Source organism: Heteronotia binoei, chromosome 2 (genome assembly GCF_032191835.1).
Source record: "Heteronotia binoei isolate CCM8104 ecotype False Entrance Well chromosome 2, APGP_CSIRO_Hbin_v1, whole genome shotgun sequence".
Classification (NCBI taxonomy): Eukaryota; Metazoa; Chordata; class Lepidosauria; order Squamata; family Gekkonidae; genus Heteronotia; species Heteronotia binoei.
In genome coordinates this window covers 27,613,106-27,631,421 of record NC_083224.1, presented here as the reverse complement: position 1 = coordinate 27,631,421, position 18,316 = coordinate 27,613,106, and the positions used below count along the sequence as shown (strand labels likewise).

The 18,316-nt window shown below is 46.9% G+C and overlaps 2 protein-coding genes across 4 annotated transcripts in view; one reads left to right on the top strand and one right to left on the bottom strand.

Annotated features, from left to right (window-relative positions):
* PHACTR3 (phosphatase and actin regulator 3) overlaps window positions 1–1,470 on the top strand; it is a 337,426-nt gene extending 335,956 nt beyond the window's left edge. For all 3 annotated transcript variants that reach the window (XM_060230708.1, XM_060230710.1, XM_060230709.1), the window contains one exon: window positions 829–1,470. In XM_060230708.1, the coding sequence (XP_060086691.1) occupies window positions 829–844 (16 nt within the window). In that variant the 3' untranslated portion in view covers window positions 845–1,470. The remainder of the gene's footprint in view (window positions 1–828) is intronic.
* A 10,352-nt stretch (window positions 1,471–11,822) lies between these two features.
* LOC132566044 (synaptonemal complex protein 2-like) overlaps window positions 11,823–18,316 on the bottom strand; it is a 54,677-nt gene continuing 48,183 nt past the window's right edge. Inside the window, exons 21-24 of the mRNA XM_060230707.1 lie at window positions 17,296–17,354; window positions 16,743–16,821; window positions 14,873–14,929; window positions 11,823–12,557 (exon numbers count right to left, since the gene is read on the bottom strand). Of these exons, the coding sequence (XP_060086690.1) occupies window positions 12,486–12,557; window positions 14,873–14,929; window positions 16,743–16,821; window positions 17,296–17,354 (267 nt within the window). The 3' untranslated portion in view covers window positions 11,823–12,485. The remainder of the gene's footprint in view (window positions 12,558–14,872; window positions 14,930–16,742; window positions 16,822–17,295; window positions 17,355–18,316) is intronic.

Sequence of the window (18,316 nt, the reverse complement as noted above, 5' to 3'; positions counted from 1 at the left end):
AGAAAAACAGACGTGTGATTTAAGGCACACGTGTAACTAACACCAAAATATAAACATCCCACTGTATGTGTAGTTCTCTTCCTACATTATTCACTAAGGCATTTACATTCTGTACTTTGTCTCTCACTCAGGGGCTAAAGGACCAAATATAGAACAGTTAAGACACCATGCACTAGAAACAGTAAGACACCATGCACTAGTGGTTAAGCGTGGCAGACTCTAATCTGTGTTTGATTCCCCACTCTTCCTCCACCTGAGAACTGCTGGGTGGCTTTGGCCCAGTCACAGTTCTCCTAGACTCTCTCAGCTCCACCTACCTCACAAGGTGCCTGTTGTGGGGAGAGGAAGGGAAGGTGATTGTAAGCCACTTTGACACTCCTGGCAGAGAAATCAGGGTATAAAAACCTACTCTTTGTCTTCTTCTTTACAATCCATACATTCTGGTCAGATTCACAGGGGCAGTAAAATCCAGCCACAATAGACCAAAAAAGAAAGAATTCTGAGGTCTGCAGGATGAAAAACTCTTGTTTTTTTAAAAAAAATACTACATACCCTCTTCTCCAAAAGCGTAAAGCAGCTTACAAAGAATAAAACAGACCAAATATAGAACAGTACTACACCAAATGCAGCACAGAGGGCTGGCTGCAGGTGAAATGAGAGTTTTGGGGTAAGATCACTATTCCCCTCACCCTCTAACTAGAAATAAGAGGAATGTGTAAGGCAGGTTTTGTGCACCATGCTGATATTTTCCAGTGTCACCACTTCTCATTCTGAAGAACTGCTACACTCACTCGCTCACTTCTCTTTCCTTCCACTTTCAACCTACAGATTCCACAGGCCATAGAGATTTTCTTCTGAGAAGAATTTGTCTACTTTTTTTGATACCACTACTGAACGTGCATTGGGGAAAGTACGAAGGTCTTTCCTTGAGGTTCAATCTGTGACAAGTTGATGTTTAATGTGCAAGAAGGACTCTGCAGATGAAATCTCTGCAGCACACATACTGAACGAGGAGGACCTACCAGAGGACGGCTTGCACCAGGGAGCTGAAACACCTGCGGGTTGGGAGGATTCGTTGGGGGGAAAAATGACCAGCATCGAGCTGATCAAAAGGAAACCTCTGCTGTCCTTGACTACATGTTTTAAACTGTATTGCGACATATCTTGGGAACGGAGATGATGTGCATGTACAGGCTTGACCATTCCAAGGCCTCTGACATAACGGACATGGCACACCATCATTCAGTATTATCATGGTGACAAGACATTTGGAACTTATCACAATTAATTTGTATAAAAAAAAAAACAGCACTTACGTTTCATGTTCTACAAAATGATTTACTATATTATTTCGTTCCTTTTTTTATATATAATGTCTAACAAAAACACAGCTGCGGCATTTTTTTTCTGACTCCTGTTTATTTCCCCCCTCCCCTTTTAATTAAATGATTACTTACTGCAGAAAACAAACCCACAGCCTCCCACGTTTGGTGATGTTTAGGAGGGGAAACAGAATCATGGCTTGCTAGCCACAAAATCTCGTTGCTCCCATCACACAGGAGCCCACTGAACGGAAATGAGACTCGGGTATGTTCTGAGGACAACTCACTGTCTTGAACAGAATTTCAGACATCAACAAGCGTCACAATGCTACACAGCCAACGACACTGAATCAGTTGAAGACAGTTAGAGTGATTCCTCAGTAGAACAGGCTTCCTTGGGAGGTGGTGGGCTCTCCTTCCTTGGAGGTTTTTAAACAGAGGCTAGATGGCCATCTGACAGCAATGAAGATCCTGTGAATTTAGGGGGAGGTATTTGTGGGTTTCCTGCACTGTGCAGGGGGTTGGACTAGATGACCCTGGAGATCCCTTCCAACTCTATGATATGGAGCAGAGATCCTGAAGATCCCACATAAGATTGAACCTTTTGTGGCATTGCACAAACATAAATTATGGCCAGAACACCATTTCTGAATATTTTAGCAGTGTAGCTGCTCACCTTGCCTTTAGATAAGACATGAAACTAGTTTGCAGTGAGATAACAGTGCAGTTTGTATGTTGGGTCAGGGCCCATGGCTCAGTGGTAGAGCTCATCTCTACCCGTAGCAGGTCTCAAGTTCAGTTCCCTGTGTCTCCACTTCAAAGGTCCAGATAGGTCATCTGGAAGATTTCTGCCTGAGTTCCTTGAGAGTTACTGCCTGTCAGAGTAGGCAGTGGTGGCCTTGATAGGCTGGTTGGTCTGACTCAGTATATAAGGAAGCTTTGTATGTTCACTCTTGAGTTGTTGATATGCAGGCAGGCAAAGCAAGTCTTAAGAGACAGTTCCTCCACTGCTCTTGTGGCTCTTCTGCACTTTCAGCGATTCTCAACCATAGTATGGGTAGAATATTTTGGGAGATGTAAGATGACAGGTCAGCTTCTGTGAGTGGGTGGGTCCAGGTCACCTCCAAAATGGTTAGTTCCTGCTCCTTATAGGTGAACTGTAATCTTCAGTGAGTTCGATCTTCGGGCACTATGCTAAAACGAGGGGCTGTCCCTTGCTTGATGACTGAAACATCCTAACGACTTGAATTTGTGAATGGCTCAGCAACAGAACTTTCATACAGTCTCAAACACAGTGCTTCTCAGCTGCTTCACACAGTCAACTGCTTGCCATCAAATCCATGATATAGCAAGTCCAGCGATGCATATGAAAACCAGACTTAAAACATTAAATACATCCACTGGTATAAGTATAGTAACCAATATATATGATACTTCTTGTGCCGAACTAAACCGAGGTTCACCCTCCTGAATTCGTCGAAATCGGTGAGCATAAACCGGAAGAGCATAAATTCTGTGTAAGTCAATCATAGCTATCATTTTATTCTTGATTTTTACCCCACCTTTCTGCCTTCATAAGGGCCACCAAGGCAGCTAACAAATATATAATGAAATCATATTGTAAAACCCTTAAAAGCAACCTACAAACCCTCAAAACATCATTAAAAACTCTCTCTCCCACCTACTGGGGGTGGAAAGTAACTGCACATGAGAGGACATAAAGTCCATCTCACAGGTTTAACTACTATGGTTGTTAATGGAGTAAAGAGTTCTTACCTTACTTTGAAAGATAACAGGGTTACACTTCCCCACCCCCCCAGGGGAGTTTATCATTACTACTGCCCAGGCTTATGTATAAACCATTCAAACCAACGGCAACATCTGATGTCAGATAACAGGGTTACACTTCCACACACACACACACACAGTGGAGTTTATCATTAGTACTGGACTCACTGTGTTGTGACCCTCCCTTCTTGAAATTTCACACAGATGAGGCAGTATTGAGACCACACTTGGATTTTTCTTCCAAAGGCAGTCTCAAGGTTCCACTTGGATCAGAATATCAACCTCCCACATGTTTTTTCCACAGACTCTACCTAGATGGATAATTTCAGCCATTATGACATCACACACTGAGCCAGGCGAGAACTGTCCCCTAATTGTGACAGCACACTCCACCAGAGCTCAAGCTTCAGCAGCAGCCTTTTCAGCTGGTCTGTCACTCAAGGATGTCTGAGAGCCAGTTTGGTGTAGCGGTTAAGTATGCGGACTCTTATCTAGGAGAATTGGGCTTGATTCCCCACTTCTTCACTTGCACCTTGGGTTAGCCATAGATCTTGCAGGAGTTGTCCTTGAAAGGGCAGCTGCTGTGAGAGCCCTCTCAGCCCCACCCACCTCACAGGGTGTCTGTTGCAGGGGGAGAAGATATAGGCGATTGTAAGCCGCTCTGAGTCTCTGAGGGCGGAGTATAAATCCGCAGTCGTCTTCTTCAACACCCTCTACATTTGTGAAACATTATTCCATGGACGTCAACTCCAGGAGCGAGGCAGCTGGGGGGAAAGCAGTACTGCAGGCACTTTTCTGCTAAATCAGCCCTAAGCACTCTTCCTTTGCGAGTGAACTTGCTAGTTTCCCATGTGGGACTGCACAGAAGCCATGACCATGTAAACAGGGTTGCACTTAACTGTTGTTCATCAAATGGTCTTCTGTGCAGGCACACATCCCTCTCTCCTTTCCCCACTGTGGGCATCTCGCAGTGTATACTTGCTTCCCATAGTGGTGAAGGGAAAACTAAGGGAAGAGTGGTCACCCCTCCACATCACGTGACTTTGGGCGGGTAAAGACAGGTTGCTTACCTGTAACTGTAGATCTTCGAGTGGTCATCTGTGCATTCACACTCATGGGATAGTGCGCCTGCGCCGATCCCCGAATCGGTATCTGAAAAAGCCCGGGATTTTTCCGCGCTCGGCGCCAATGAGCATGCGCAAGCGACCCACTGCGCATGCCCACCAGCGCCCGCGCGGCAATCCCGCCAGTTCCTCCCTGACCGCTGAAAGCCCCTTTACTGAAGAGAGACCGTCAGCAGCGGGGAAGGAGGGCGGGTAGTGTGAATGCACAGATGACCACTCGAAGATCTACAGTTACAGGTAAGCAACCTGTCTATCTTCTTCGTGGTCTCTGTGCCTCACACTCATGGGAGATTAGCAAGCAAAGCATACCTGGAGGCGGGAAGACGGTCAGCCTGAAGAAACAGCTTGCAACACCGCAGCTCCCAACCGAGTCCTCTGCTGAGCATGCACGTCCAGCGCGTAGTGCTTCACGAAGGCATGCGGAGAAGACCAGGTAGCCGCCTTGCAGACATCGGAAAGGGACACACCCTTCAGGAATGCCACCGACGTGGCCATCGCCCTTGTGGAGTGTCCACGAACAGGTCCAGGTAGAGGCTTCTTAGCCAACAAATAACAAAGTCTGATCGTCTCAGTGAGCCATTTGGACAGTCTCTGAGAAGAAATTTTGGACCCTAACTTTGGGGCAGAGTAGGAAACAAAAAGTTGATTGTCCTTACGAAAACCCCGTGAACGGTTTAGATAAAACAGGAGGGCACGCTTAACATCTAACGCGTGCAGTCTGCGTTCCTCATCCGAGGAAGGGCTAGGGTAAAAGGTGGGCAACCAAACCTCTAAGTTGAGGTGAAACTGGGAAACCACTTTCGGGAGAAAAGTAATGTCTGGGGCCAGAGAGACCCCAGCCTCTCTAAAGGCAAGGTATGGGTAGTCACACCGCATCGCCGTGAGCTCCCCTGCACGGCGTGCCGAAGTGATGGCAACTAAAAATGCAGTCTTCCAAGACAAAAGTTGCAGGGAACATGTCGCCATAGGCTCAAAGGGGCGACGAGTCAACTTGTCCAGGACCAAAGTCAAATCCCACAGCTGTGGAGGGGATCTAGACGGGGGATGAAGGCGGAACAATCCCTTCATAAATCTCTTGGACTGCGGGTGAGCAAAGACAGAGTAACCCTCAACTGGATCATGAAAAGCAGAAATAGCTGCTAAATAGACCTTAATGGATGAGAATACCAGCCCCTCATCCACCAAGGACAAAAGAAACTCAAAAACTGTGGGCAGCCCAACAGTGTCAGGTGACATTGGAGAGTCAACCACAAAGTCACTGAACTTTTTCCACTTCCTCTCGTAAGAGGCACGGGTGGAAGGTTTCCTGCTACTCTGGAGCACTTGTTGAACCCTGGTGGAGAAGTCTAGTGGTCGATGAACCACGCTGTCAGCTTCAGGTGCGGCACGTTGTGATGGAGCACGTGCCCTCCCTGGGCCGACAACAGGTCCGGTTCTGCCGGGAACTGGTAAAAGGTCCCCCTCGACTGCTGGAGCAGAATCGAGAACCAGCCCTGACGGGGCCACCACGGGGTCACCAGAATGCAACGTGGCTTCTCCTGCACTAACTTGTGGACCACCCTCGTTAGCAAAGGTAAGGGCGGGAACATGTACAGGAACCAGCCCTCCCACCGAAGTAGAAGTCCGTCTCCCAAGGAAGCCGGATCCGCACCTCCCCTGGCACAGAACAATGGGCACTTCTTGTTCTGCGCTGTGGCGAAAGCATCCAGCTGTGGGTAGCCCCAGAGTTGGAACACCGGCTCTAGGAACCTCCATTGCAGTTCCCATTCGTGTGGGGAGGCTCCACCCCTGCTGAGAGAGTCCGCCTGTATGTTGAGGACCCCCGGCAGATGTGTAGCTTTTACAAAAATGTCCCACTGGAGACACTCCTCCCAGAGATCCATCGCCAGTGAGCATAGCCTGCGAGACACTGTCCCCCCCTGTCTGTTTATATAGCACAGGGCAGTGGTGTTGTCCGTAAGCAATGCCACAGTCTGTCCCACCAGCAGTGGACGGAACGATCGAAGGGCAAAGTGAACTGCTAGCAGTTCTAGGTAGTTTATATGGCACCGGCTCAGTTTCGGTGGCCACTTGCCTCCCACACACAGCTCCTTCAGGTGGGCTCCCCACCCCCACATGGAGGCATCGGTAGCGATGGTTACTGTAGGGGTCGGCAGATGAAAAGGGGCCCCTTGACGGATGTTGCTCTCTGTTCCCCACCATTGCAGGGAGCGGAGAGTCCCGGGTGGAATGGTGAACCTCTTTCGAGGTGAGTCTCTGAGAGGCCGAAAGTGGCGCAAGAACCAAATCTGTAGGCCTCTCATGTGCAGTCTTGCGAAACGTAGCACGCTTGTCGTCGCGGCCATCAACCCCAGCATCCGCTGGAGCTGCTGAGCCGTGCCCCACCGCCGCCTTTGAAGTAGCTGCACCAGATTGATGATGTCCTTCGCTCTCTGCGAAGGGAGGAATGCTCGATGTTGTTGAGTGTCCAACAGAGCCCCTATGAATTGAACTGTCTTTGAGGGAGTGAGATGGGATTTCTCCAGGTTGACTTGCAGCCCCAGGGTGCCAAGAAGACGGAGAGTGGTAGCGATGTGGGTTGTTAGACTCTCCCTCGACTTCGCCACAAGAAGCCAGTCGTCGATGTATGGGAAGACAACGACTCCCTGCAGACGAAGATGGGCAGCCACCACACTCATCAGCTTCGTGAACACCCGAGGAGCAGTAGACAGTCCAAACGGCAGGGCCCTGAATTGGAAGTGACGAGCACCCACTGCAAACCGTAGGAAACGCCTGAACGCGGGATGGATGCTGACATGAAAATAAGCATCCTTGAGGTCCAGGGTCGCCATCCAGTCTCCCTGATTGATGAGGGGCAGGATTGTTTGCAGCGTAGCCATTCTGAACTTCTGGTACAGAATAAATTTGTTCAGACTCCGAAGGTCCATGATAGGCCTTAGGCCCCCGTCCCTTTTGGGAACCAGAAAGTACCGGGAGTAGAAGCCTCCCGTCCTGGCCTCCGGTGGAACTACCTCTATGGCTTGTTTCTGTAGGAGGTTGTTCACCTCCGCCAGCAGAGGTGGGGAAGGGGGAGTGGTGACTACCACGGACTGGTTTGGAGTCTGAACAAACTCTATTTTGTAGCCCTCTTCTATGATGGACAGAGCCCACCTGTCTGTGGAGATCAACTCCCAGGCAGGCAGGAAAGGGCGTAGGCGGATGGATGAATTCCCAACGGGGACGACGACGCGTGCTTGGAAGAAGTCAAACCCCCTGCTTCTGGGAGCGAACCCCCTTCGACTTGCTGGGCGGTTGTGATCCATAACGGTTCCTGCCGTTACCCGAGTATGGTGATCGCTCGGACTGGGCAGGGCGAGGACGCCATTGCTCCGGAGAGAACTTCTGGTAAGGCTTCTTGGTCCAGGGTTTGGACCATTGCTTGGATTTGGAAGCCTTAGGAGCAGATTGGACACCCAAGTTCTTAGAGGTTTTGACACTCTTGTCGAACTCTTGCAGCGCCGAGTCAGTTGTGGTGCTGAAGAGCCCGTCACCCTCAAACGGCAGATCTTCGATGAAGGTCTTAGTGTCTTGGTGGAGCGTGGTAGACCTGAGCCAGGAGTGCCGTCGGATACAGACTGCAGACGTAATCTGTTTGGCCGAGGCTTCAACCATATGTTTTGCTGCGGCCAGTTGTTGTCTGGCCACAGCGAGACCTTCTTTTTGTAGCCTGGTTGCAGCAGCCCTCTTTTCCTCAGTTAACGAGGAAAGGAAGGGGGAAAGTTGTTCCCACACGGCATACTGATATCTAGCCATGCAGGCGGCATAGTTAGACACCTTTATGCCGAGTGCCCCCGCGGAGTAGACCTTGCGGCCCATTCCATCAATCTTCCTCCCTTCTTTGTCCGGTGGGGAGGAGTGGACCTTCCTTGCCTTCGAAGAGGAGGAGACGACCACCGAGTTCGGGCGCGGATGGGTGAACAAGAACTCAGCCCCAGTCTCTTGGACCCTATACATATGGTCCAGCCGTTTCGATGAGACTGGCGTCGAGGAGGGTCGCGCCCAAGGCTCTTTGACCACCTGGAGGATCACCTTGGTCACTGGCAGGGCAACCGCAGTGGATGTGTTCCTTTGCATTATATCGAACACATTGTCGTCCACTACTGGCTCCGGTTGCGTCACAGGCAGCTTGAGGGTGGCGGCAATCCGCTTCACAAGGTCCCCATAGGACTTCAGATCCTCCGACGGCGAGATCGGGAGATCCTCGGCCGTCTGGGAACCCGGTGAAGGCTCCAATCCCTGAACTTCACTCTCCGACTCCGACGACGAGGAGTCCTTGTGTGTGGAGTGCTCCGAGAGCATCGGGGTCGATTCTCGCGGTGGAAGGATCGGTGGTCTTCGATCCACATCTACCGGAACCAACTGTCGATCCGGGGGAACCGACGCCGACGCAGAGGCCTTCCGAGACCGATGGGATACCCTCGACACCGATGAAAATTGGGATGCTTGCTCCCAATCGTGGTAGTCGTCCGGGTACCAACGACAGGTCTCGTACCGGGAGTAGGGAGGCTGCCACCTGCGTTGCTCCCACGGTGGTATCGGGAAGCGTTGAGGAGGATAGAATGTGTCTCGCCTGACTCGGGGCTTGAATGGTGGGTCGATCACCGGTGCCGACGCATCAACCTCCGAGGTCGATTCGCTTTCGGAGCGACGACGGGAGCCCGAAGACGAAGACCGTTGGGTTAAGTCGATTTCCGGCTCTTGTTCCGACGCCGACAGGCGCTGCTGGGCTGGGCTACGGCGCGGAGGCGTCCGAGGTTTTTTCGGAGGTTTTGTCGACGTCGATGTCGACGCACCGCCCGATGGGGAAGGAGTGCGGGGTCGCTTTCGCTTCTCCTTCGACTTCGCCTTTTTCGGAGGTCGGGTCCCCGAGTCCTCCTGGCGATTTTTAGCGGGCGTATCCACCGAGCCCTCAAGGGAACGTTTCGTGGAGCCACGCTCTTCCGGCAAGTCCAAAGTCCGTATCGGAGCCGCATCGGCCGATGCGAGCTCCAGGGCCGGGGTTTCGGACGACTTCGGTGCCGATACCTCCATCGGTCGATGGGGTGTAAGCGCCGATTCGATCAATGCCGCAGATAATCGAGCCGCCCGGTTCTTCCTCGTCTGCTTCGAAAAGCGGAGACAATGCGGACACGAGTCTACTCGGTGGGCCTCTCCCAGGCACAGTAGACACAGGGAATGACCGTCTGGAGGGGCGATCTTCTTCCCACACGCACGACAGCGTTTGAAAAACCCCCAGCGACTTTCCATAGAAAGTAGCCGCAAAAAAACTCCCCAGAACAATCTGAGAGAGAAAAAGAGGAGTGGGGGAAAAGCGCGGGCGAAGCGCCCCGAAGGGCCGTCCGGCGGGCGAACACAAAACGCTTTTTTTTTTTTTTTTAAACTAACTAACTAACAACTATGAACTACAACTAACTACTAAACAACAACGGTAAACGGGCTAGAACGAGAAGAAAAGGCGAAGCCAAAAAACTTCTCACCGACCGGGGAAACGGAAAGGTAAACCTCTCAGCGCAGCGGTCAGAAAGGAACTGGCGGGATTGCCGCGCGGGCGCTGGTGGGCATGCGCAGTGGGTCGCTTGCGCATGCTCATTGGCGCCGAGCGCGGAAAAATCCCGGGCTTTTTCAGATACCGATTCGGGGATCGGCGCAGGCGCACTATCCCATGAGTGTGAGGCACAGAGACCACGAAGAAGATCTTTCACTGAATGGTGAGGGGAGGGGGAGCACTCTGGGGAATTCTAGAAAATCTTATAATAAGCTTGCTAGCTGTTTTCCTGCAGACCATGTGGGACTGCACAGAACCCACAATGATGAACAATAGCTTAAACCAATGAGCATATGATCAAACTTAATATACAGAGCTTTTTGAGTTACTGAACAGAGTGGAAGAAAATAATAACTTAACAAGTAAAAGCTCCCACACATTGTTTGGAGGCTGTCTTTAATATGTTCTTTTTAAATCCCCTATGATGGCAATACATCAAAACCAAAGTGCCTTCAAAAATAAGCCAGTGTGCCCTTAACATCACCAATTTTAATACACTGATTAAAACCAGGCCCTCCTGAATAACACTGAAGCTGTAGTTAATTAATCTACTGATTAAGGCTTTCAGCCCTATTAGATATTAATTATATATGAATTTTTAGATCAAGTCCATGAATTTAGGAAAGGTAAAGTCAGGTGACATAGGAAATGTATGGGGAAAATGCATACTTCCAGAGGTTACAAGGATAAAACAGTTATCCAACGGTGGCTTGCCATTCTGCCTTCAAAGGGGCCAGGGAGTGGGCTGATGCAGAGGCCTCCCACCATCTCTCCCCAGACTTCTCTGGAGGGAGCCAGGAGAAAGGGGGAGAAAAGTGAATGGGACTACCCCCCTTCTGCCTTCTCAGTGTGGGGATCCCTCTGGGACTGGGAACACAGATATCAGAATACCCATGTACACAGAAGGGTGGGGTGGGGGGGGAAGCATCCAGGGGATTTTCAACTATTCCCATGTGTGGCAGGATACCTAAAAAATACACTATGTCCTTATTAGAAAAATACAACATTCACAGTGTCAGAATGTGATCACAGAGCCACAACTCGGGGGGGGGGGGGTGAAAGGTATGCTAAAATACATAATTCTTTTCTACTCTGACATCTGACTAATGAACAGTGTAGTCCAGATCACTATAAAATTACACAATTTTGTAACAACTGAGCACTGAGGAAAAACTATTCTTAAATCAGGGAGCTAAGATATACTGCCTGTCTGCATGAAGCAAATTAGGCTGACCATATTTCAATATTGTGCTGACCTCATTGGAAAGTCTCAGTAATAGAATTCCACCCTTAGAAAGGGATTTGAGGGTCAATCCAGTGTTCATATTTCAAAAAGTGAATAATGTCATAAACATATACATCAAATTTCACTGCATATCTCAATGCTTACAGAAGGTATCGCATTGGAATTGACCCATTTGGAATGACTTCCAAATTCAAGTGTTGAACTTGGAATTACTTCCAAGTAATACTCTGTACTACTCTTTTGTACAATTTCGTCCCCGTTCAAGTGCTGACTCAATTATGTCTGTAAACATCAATTTTCATTCTGCAATCTCAGTCTCCAAGGCAGATATTACATGGATGGTGTATGTTATTTGGTTGCTGTCAGCAATGAGGAAAGAGATTTCAGGGACTGTAGGGCAACATGGTGGATCAGACAATTATAATCTGTCATATGGGAAAAGTTTCAAATAATGTAAACATTTTTAGGGTTTGCAGAATCTTTTGGGCTCAAGTGCCGTATTCTACTGGAGAAAGTTTTTCTTCCAGACGTTTCGTTCTCAGCTGCGGAGAACATCCTCAGTGGCATTGCAGCCGGAGCAGGCGCTCTGACCTTCTTGGCTGCTGTGCATTGAGTGTAAGCATTTAAAATGTAAGCATTTAATATGGAGGGAATACTGTCATCATATCATTGCATTCATTCACATTTTTCCCTCTAATACAGTTGCCCTTTGATAATGGACTCAACATGGTGAGGAAAAATAACACTTTGGCCTGTACTTCTTTTGTACAAATACTTTAATTATTTTAAACATACATTTTTGTTATCTTAATATACATTCCCAATAGAGGCAAAAGAACACAGAAATGTTTTTTGGACTATAAGAAATTACTAGCTACTTGCAGAAATGCCATTTAATCAGCTCTTAATAGTGAACTAATTTCTAGTTATAATTAGCATCAGAGCACCTCTAATGTGACTCTTGTAATTTTCAATGTTTGGACTATGAACATATTCAAAGACTTAAAACATCTGCTCCTTTCATTTGACCAGCAAGAGGTTTTATTTTAATAAACAAGTTCAGTTCACACACTTCAAAGAATTAGTCCCAAGTCACTTAAAGTTAGTTTGTGTAAAGCCTATTGAAACCAATGGACCAAGTTAGTTGCAATTTTAGCTGAATCAGGGCAAATGTTCTAGAAATAGTAATTTACTGGAGTTCTTCTAAAAACTGCATTTACATATTACATCCTAGCAAAATGAAAGCATCTATTTTATCTACACAAATTACAGTTGTAATGAAGATAATTTTCTTGAAAATTCTTGCTATTAAAAATCAACTGAGGTTTGTCACATTACCAAAATTAAGGGTCACACATTTCAGAAATGCAGTAGGAAGACCTGAATTCTCTTCTTTCTTTGTATGTGTGACATTTACTAAGTTAGAACTTCCTCTCTTCTATCATAAAAAGTGACTGCAGCCCTTTGCGAATGTTAAGCAATTCTTCATCTTGCTGTGATAAAAAGCAATCATGTTAGGTTTTATTTATTTATATTGATTTGTATCTTGTATTTATAACCTGCCCTCCCCTGAATAGCAGGGTTCAAGTTGGGTAACAACAATAAATAAGGTTAAAAATCTTTAACAAACATTTAAAACAACTCTAAAATTTACAGTAATCAGTAAGATGGAACATAAAGAGAACACAAATAGTGCCTCATATCCAGGCCGTAAAAAAGGGGAGGAGAGGAAGATGGGAGAAAAAGGAAATCAACCTGATTTAAAAGCATCACTGTCCTCAACCATAGGCTTACAGGCCTTGTGGAATTGCATTCAATCCCACAAGGCTCAGACCTTCCTTGGTAGAGAGTTCCCACAGGCTGAGGATAGGGTTGAAAGAGCTTTAGCTCTTGTCCAGAACAGCCAAACACTTTTCAATCCAGGGATCACCAGCAGATTGTTGCCAGCTGGGTGCAGTGCTCTTTGGGGAATATACCAGGAGAGGTAGTACTCAAGTTATGCTGGTCCCAGACTGTTTAGGGCTTTAAAAATTAATCCCCAAACCTTGAATTTGATCTGGTATTCAATATGGAGCCAGGGCAGCTAGCAGAGCATCTCTTGTATGTGGGCTATCATTGGGGTTCCTGTAAGAACCACATTCTGGGCCAGATGGGAGTGTCTGGATCAGCTTCAAAGGTAGCCCTGTGCAGGGCAAATTAACAGGAGTCTAATCTGCAGGTGACCATTGCATGGATCACCATATTTAAGTCAGAGGGAGACTGTTAGGGGTCCAGTTGCCTTACTTGGCATAGGTGAAAGAACACCACTCTGCCCACATTTGTGATCTGGGCCTCCATTGAAAGGGAGGCATCCAGAATCACACCCGGACTCTTGACTGTCGTTGCTGATGTTAATGGCAAACCATCAAGAGTAGGACCTGATCCTAGATCCCTCTGGCCCAGCCATAGGACCTCCATCTTAGAAAGAATTAATTTCAGCTAACTCTGCTTCAACCATCCAACCACTCCTTCCAGGCAATCAGATAAACTGTCTGGTTTTTTTAAAAAAAGCTTAAGAACCCAAGCAATATGTTAGAATCAGAAAATGCATTCCAACAACTGCATTTTCCTCATCTGACAGTAATAACAATTAACATTTGAAAATGTATTCTTTCTTGACAAGTGACTCAAATCAGCAAGACAACACTGGGTTGCTTGCCCCACTGTGGATTGCTTCTGTAAAGTGTTTTTTTGCCTCTTTCCTAACAGCTCTGTGGTGCTTTTCTACACCTCCTGGGTTTGCCCTGTCTTGTTCCTGATCTTTCCTATAACTGCTTTGCTGCAATGTTTTGAGAAAGATTGCCGGACAACTGTTGTGCAGGCAGGAAAGTCCACACTCTCTGGAATGCTGCAGGAATGGTCTTGGGTCAGCCATAGTTCTCACAGTTGCACCTTCTGAGAGAGCTCTCTCAGCCCCACCTACCTCACAGGGTGTCTGTTGTGTGTGAGGGGGAAGGTAAAGGAGATTGTGACTGCTCTGAGACTCTGAGATTCAGAGTATAGGGTGGGATATAAATCCAATATCTTCTTCTTGTTCTCCTGGTATCACCTTCACCACATTGGTGTAATTTTCCCTGCCCCAGTTCCTGCAGCAGCCACCTCCCACCATGGCCCACTGGGAAACTTTTGGAAGGGCTTTTTTTTTTAAGGTAATTGATATCTCAATACAATGGCACATCAGTATATCCATCACCAGCTTCTGAAGAAACCCCTTGTGGTGTAGGGGCAATGGCCACTCCAGAGAGTAGAGCTGGGGGAAGGCAGGGAAATGAACCATGTGGAAGTCCCGTCGTCTCTGCACTGCATTAGCAGCTGCAGTGATAATGGGGAAACAATGTAGAAGTACTGCCATTTGAAACAGACATGCAGCGGGAAACAGGTTTCTGCATACCAGCTGTCCTTCCTCTTATGCAAAACTTATAGCAAGGGGAGGAGCCCCCAGGTCCTGCATGCTGTGTGCTGGGGGAAATGTCCCATGATCTTGCACTAGTTGTGCATTGCTGAATGAATGATTAGTGCTGCCACCTCTCAAAGCTGATGAGGAAGAAGAGGGGTATTCCCTTCACTTCTACTTGAATGTATGGGAATAGGTTATGCTCAAGCATAGTGCTCAAGCATCCTACTTTGCTTGAGTATTTTAGCCCTCTTTACCTATGGTAATCTACTACTACTTCAAGTTTCAGGTGCATGAATTTTTACTTTAAAAAAATCCAAATATGTTTTGCTAATAAACTTGTAACAAGTAAAATGAGAAGATAATTTTATTTACCATTTCTTTAAGAAGCTTTTCTTGTAGTGCCTTCATGTCTTCTTTCATTAGGTGCATCTATAACATAACCAAAATCCTGGTTTATTCTCATTGGCTGAATTTTAATCCCAGCCAGTGAAGACTGGTTCAAAGCAAATCACTCCACATGTTTCTGAATCATGCTTGGAGAGCTGCAACTGGAAAGCTACAAGCTGGCAGCTTGTCTATTTGTAGAGCACTGAATCCCCAAACAGTCATCCTGCAGTTCCAGGATTCGCCCTCTCACTCTCTCCCCTGCCTTTCTAACCATCTGATAAAGCGGGCTCTAGTTCCCAAAAGTGTCTGTTAGAATAATAATGTGTTAGTTTTTCAAGTGTCCCAAGACTCCTGCTTGTTTTTGCAGCAGAGTACTCAAACATCTGCCCACTGGAATTTCCATGGCTTTTCAGCCTTTTCACATTCACCATTTAAACCAGGTTTCAATTTCTATTTAAAACATTAAACTTGAAGACTAATCTCACTCAGTTACATGAAAAGGGTTACTTTATGTACGTAAGGTTTATCCACACTAAGAAGAATTCACACCTTCCATTTTGCTTCTAAGCTTGCCAGGTGACTGAGAAGATCAGGCCCAAAACAATGACACTTTGCAGACTGTGTGCCTCTCCAGTCCTTTTCAGTTATTGCAATCAACCACATGCAAAGGGAGACGGCATGTTTTCTATTCTTCTCGCAGCGTGTGGTAGCCATGCTATGAGAACAGGGCAACACTGACATGATCCGAAAACTCAGCTTTTGAAGGTACTTGTCCACGTGTATTTATTAAGAGTGTGGTTGACTGTCGCATCTGAAAAGGGCTTTTGCATTCCAACTGACTGAATTCTTCAATCACGCCTTGGGAACAGATGGAACAGAATTACTTGCTCCAGCAGAGGGATTAAAATGTGGAATTCACTGTCAGGGGATGCAGTGATGGCCACAGGAATAAACAGCTTTAAAAGGGGATTAGAAAGACTCATGGAAGATAGATCTGTGGCTACTAGCCACAGTGACTTAAAGGAATCTCCACATTCAGGGGCAATATCAGGGGAAGGCCTTGGCCTTTGTGCCTTATTGTTGGCCATCCAGAGGGACTGGTTGGCCACTGTGTAAGACGGGATTCTGGACTAGATGGACCACTGGTCTGGTCCAGTAGAGTTCTTATGTTTTTATGATGATGGAAGGAGGCAAGGCTGGAAGAGGGAATCATTCAGTGTCACACTATACAGCATCCTCTGCCAATTGATACTCTGGGTTTACAGAAGCCTTTATTTATTTAAATATTTAACAAACCATGGGACAAACCACAAAAACACCCCCTGAATGCCAGAGGATGTGAGTTTTCAGGATGAACTGCTCCAGTTTCAGAGCTATGAGAGAGAGAGTAGAAGATGCTTGCAGAAGGCTTCATGCCAAAATAATAGTGTAAGTCTTACAGGGATGCATATACATTTAGCATGTTAAGATTCACAAACAACAGATAAAATGTATTTGTCCAACAAACGCATGCATAAAATAAGGACATATGTCAGGAAGGTGGAAGGGTTGATGCCAGCATTTACAATTGCTGCAGCATCATCATACTGGAGATCGTCTACTGGCCTGGATACATGGCTCACTGGGAACTTTCTAAAAACACAACATTGACTGAAGGGATTATTACTGGAAAGAAAACCCTACTGTGGGGACTTTTTTGTGTTATGCACCAGTATGTCTTGTGCACTGAAAGACTGTACATATTGTATGTTCTTCCTTCCTGCCAACCAAGAGGAAACTGTTCCATGAAGAAATTAAAATTCACTTCAGCGAATCTAATGCAAGAAAGCAGACAGGAGGAGGTGAAAAAACATACCTCAGAACTAAAAATATTTTCTTCACGGTCAGCAGCATGGCAAACATTCTTTTCAAAAGAAGTTTTAAGAGCCTGAAGCCTAAAAGAATTTAGAGCAAAACACCATTTTAAATATCTTAAGCAAGAAAAGGGACCTTTACACACCACTTATTTAGAAACACTGAGGGTAATAAGCAGGGCTTTTTTTGAGCAGGAACGCAGTTCCGGCTGGCTTGGCACCAGAGGGTGTGACTTAATATGCAAATGAGCCCCTGCTGGGCTTTTTCTTCCAAAAAGCCCTGTGCAAAACAATGGTGACATCAGGGGATGTGGCCTAATATACTAATGAGTTCCTGCTGAGCTTTGCCTACAAAAAAAACTCTGGTAATAAATAACTGGATTATATTTGACTACATTTCCTCAAAATTGCAGTCCAATCTTTTCATATAACTGTTTAATTTCAATTTGAAGTGAAGCATTAAGCTACTTGATCCAAAGATGTACAGATAAGGTAGAGACGGAACTACATATGTAATCCCTCTGTTGCATTTCAGGAATAAGGAAACACACTCACCTCTGTTGTTCATTTTTGCTGTAAGTGCTGAAAGTCTGAGTGTGCTTCTTTGAAAAACTCTGCAAAAGAGAAACACACATGAAATCCTTGTTACTATGAATAATGTAAGTTTTGATTTTCTGGTTCTGTTATTAAAATCTGCTGCTTTATTGTATTCTGTAAAAAAAAAAAAGTAAAGGTAGTCCCCTGTGCAAGCACCAGTCATTTCCAACTCTGGGGTGACGTCACATGACATTTTCACAGCAGACTTTTTACAGGGTGGTTTGCCATTGCCTTCCCCAGTCATCTACACTTTCCCCCCAGCAAGCTGGGTACTCATTTTACTGACCTCGGAAGGATGCAAGGCTGAGTCAACCTTGAGCCAGCTACCTGAACCCAGCTTCCACTGGGATCAAACTCAGGTCATGAGCAGAGAGCTTGGACTGCAGCTTTACCACTCTGTGCCACAGGGTTGCTTGTTGTATTCTGTACTGGTTTGCTAATTACTAACGGGTTATATCCAATGGCACCATTCCACAGGTAGCAAGGCCTCCAACCAGGAACCATGCTGGAGGAAAGTGCTGCTATCTATAAAAAAGCCAACCTGACAAATATAAGACAGCTGGTCCTATTGTTCTTTTCCACAGAGATTCAAACGGGAGGGATGGTGGCTCAGTGGTACAGCATCTGCTTGGTAAGCAGAAGGTCCCAGGTTCAATCCTCGGCATCTCCAACTAGATAAGGTCCAGGCAAATAAATGTGAAAAATGTGAAAGCTTGAGACCTTGCAGAGTTGCTTCCAGTCTGAGTAAACCAGGGGTGGGGAACCTCTGTCCCGAGGGCCATATGTGGCCCTCAAGGTCACATGGTGTGGCCTTGGGGATTGCTGGGCCGAACAGAGCCATGTGGCAGCCTCTCTGGGGCCTGGCTGGCCATCAAGGATCGTGGGGCTCGGCTGCACTGTGCAGCAGCCTCCCCAGGGGCAGGCAGGGATCACAGGGCCCAGATGTACTGTGCGGCAGCCTCCCTGGGGCGTGGCTGGC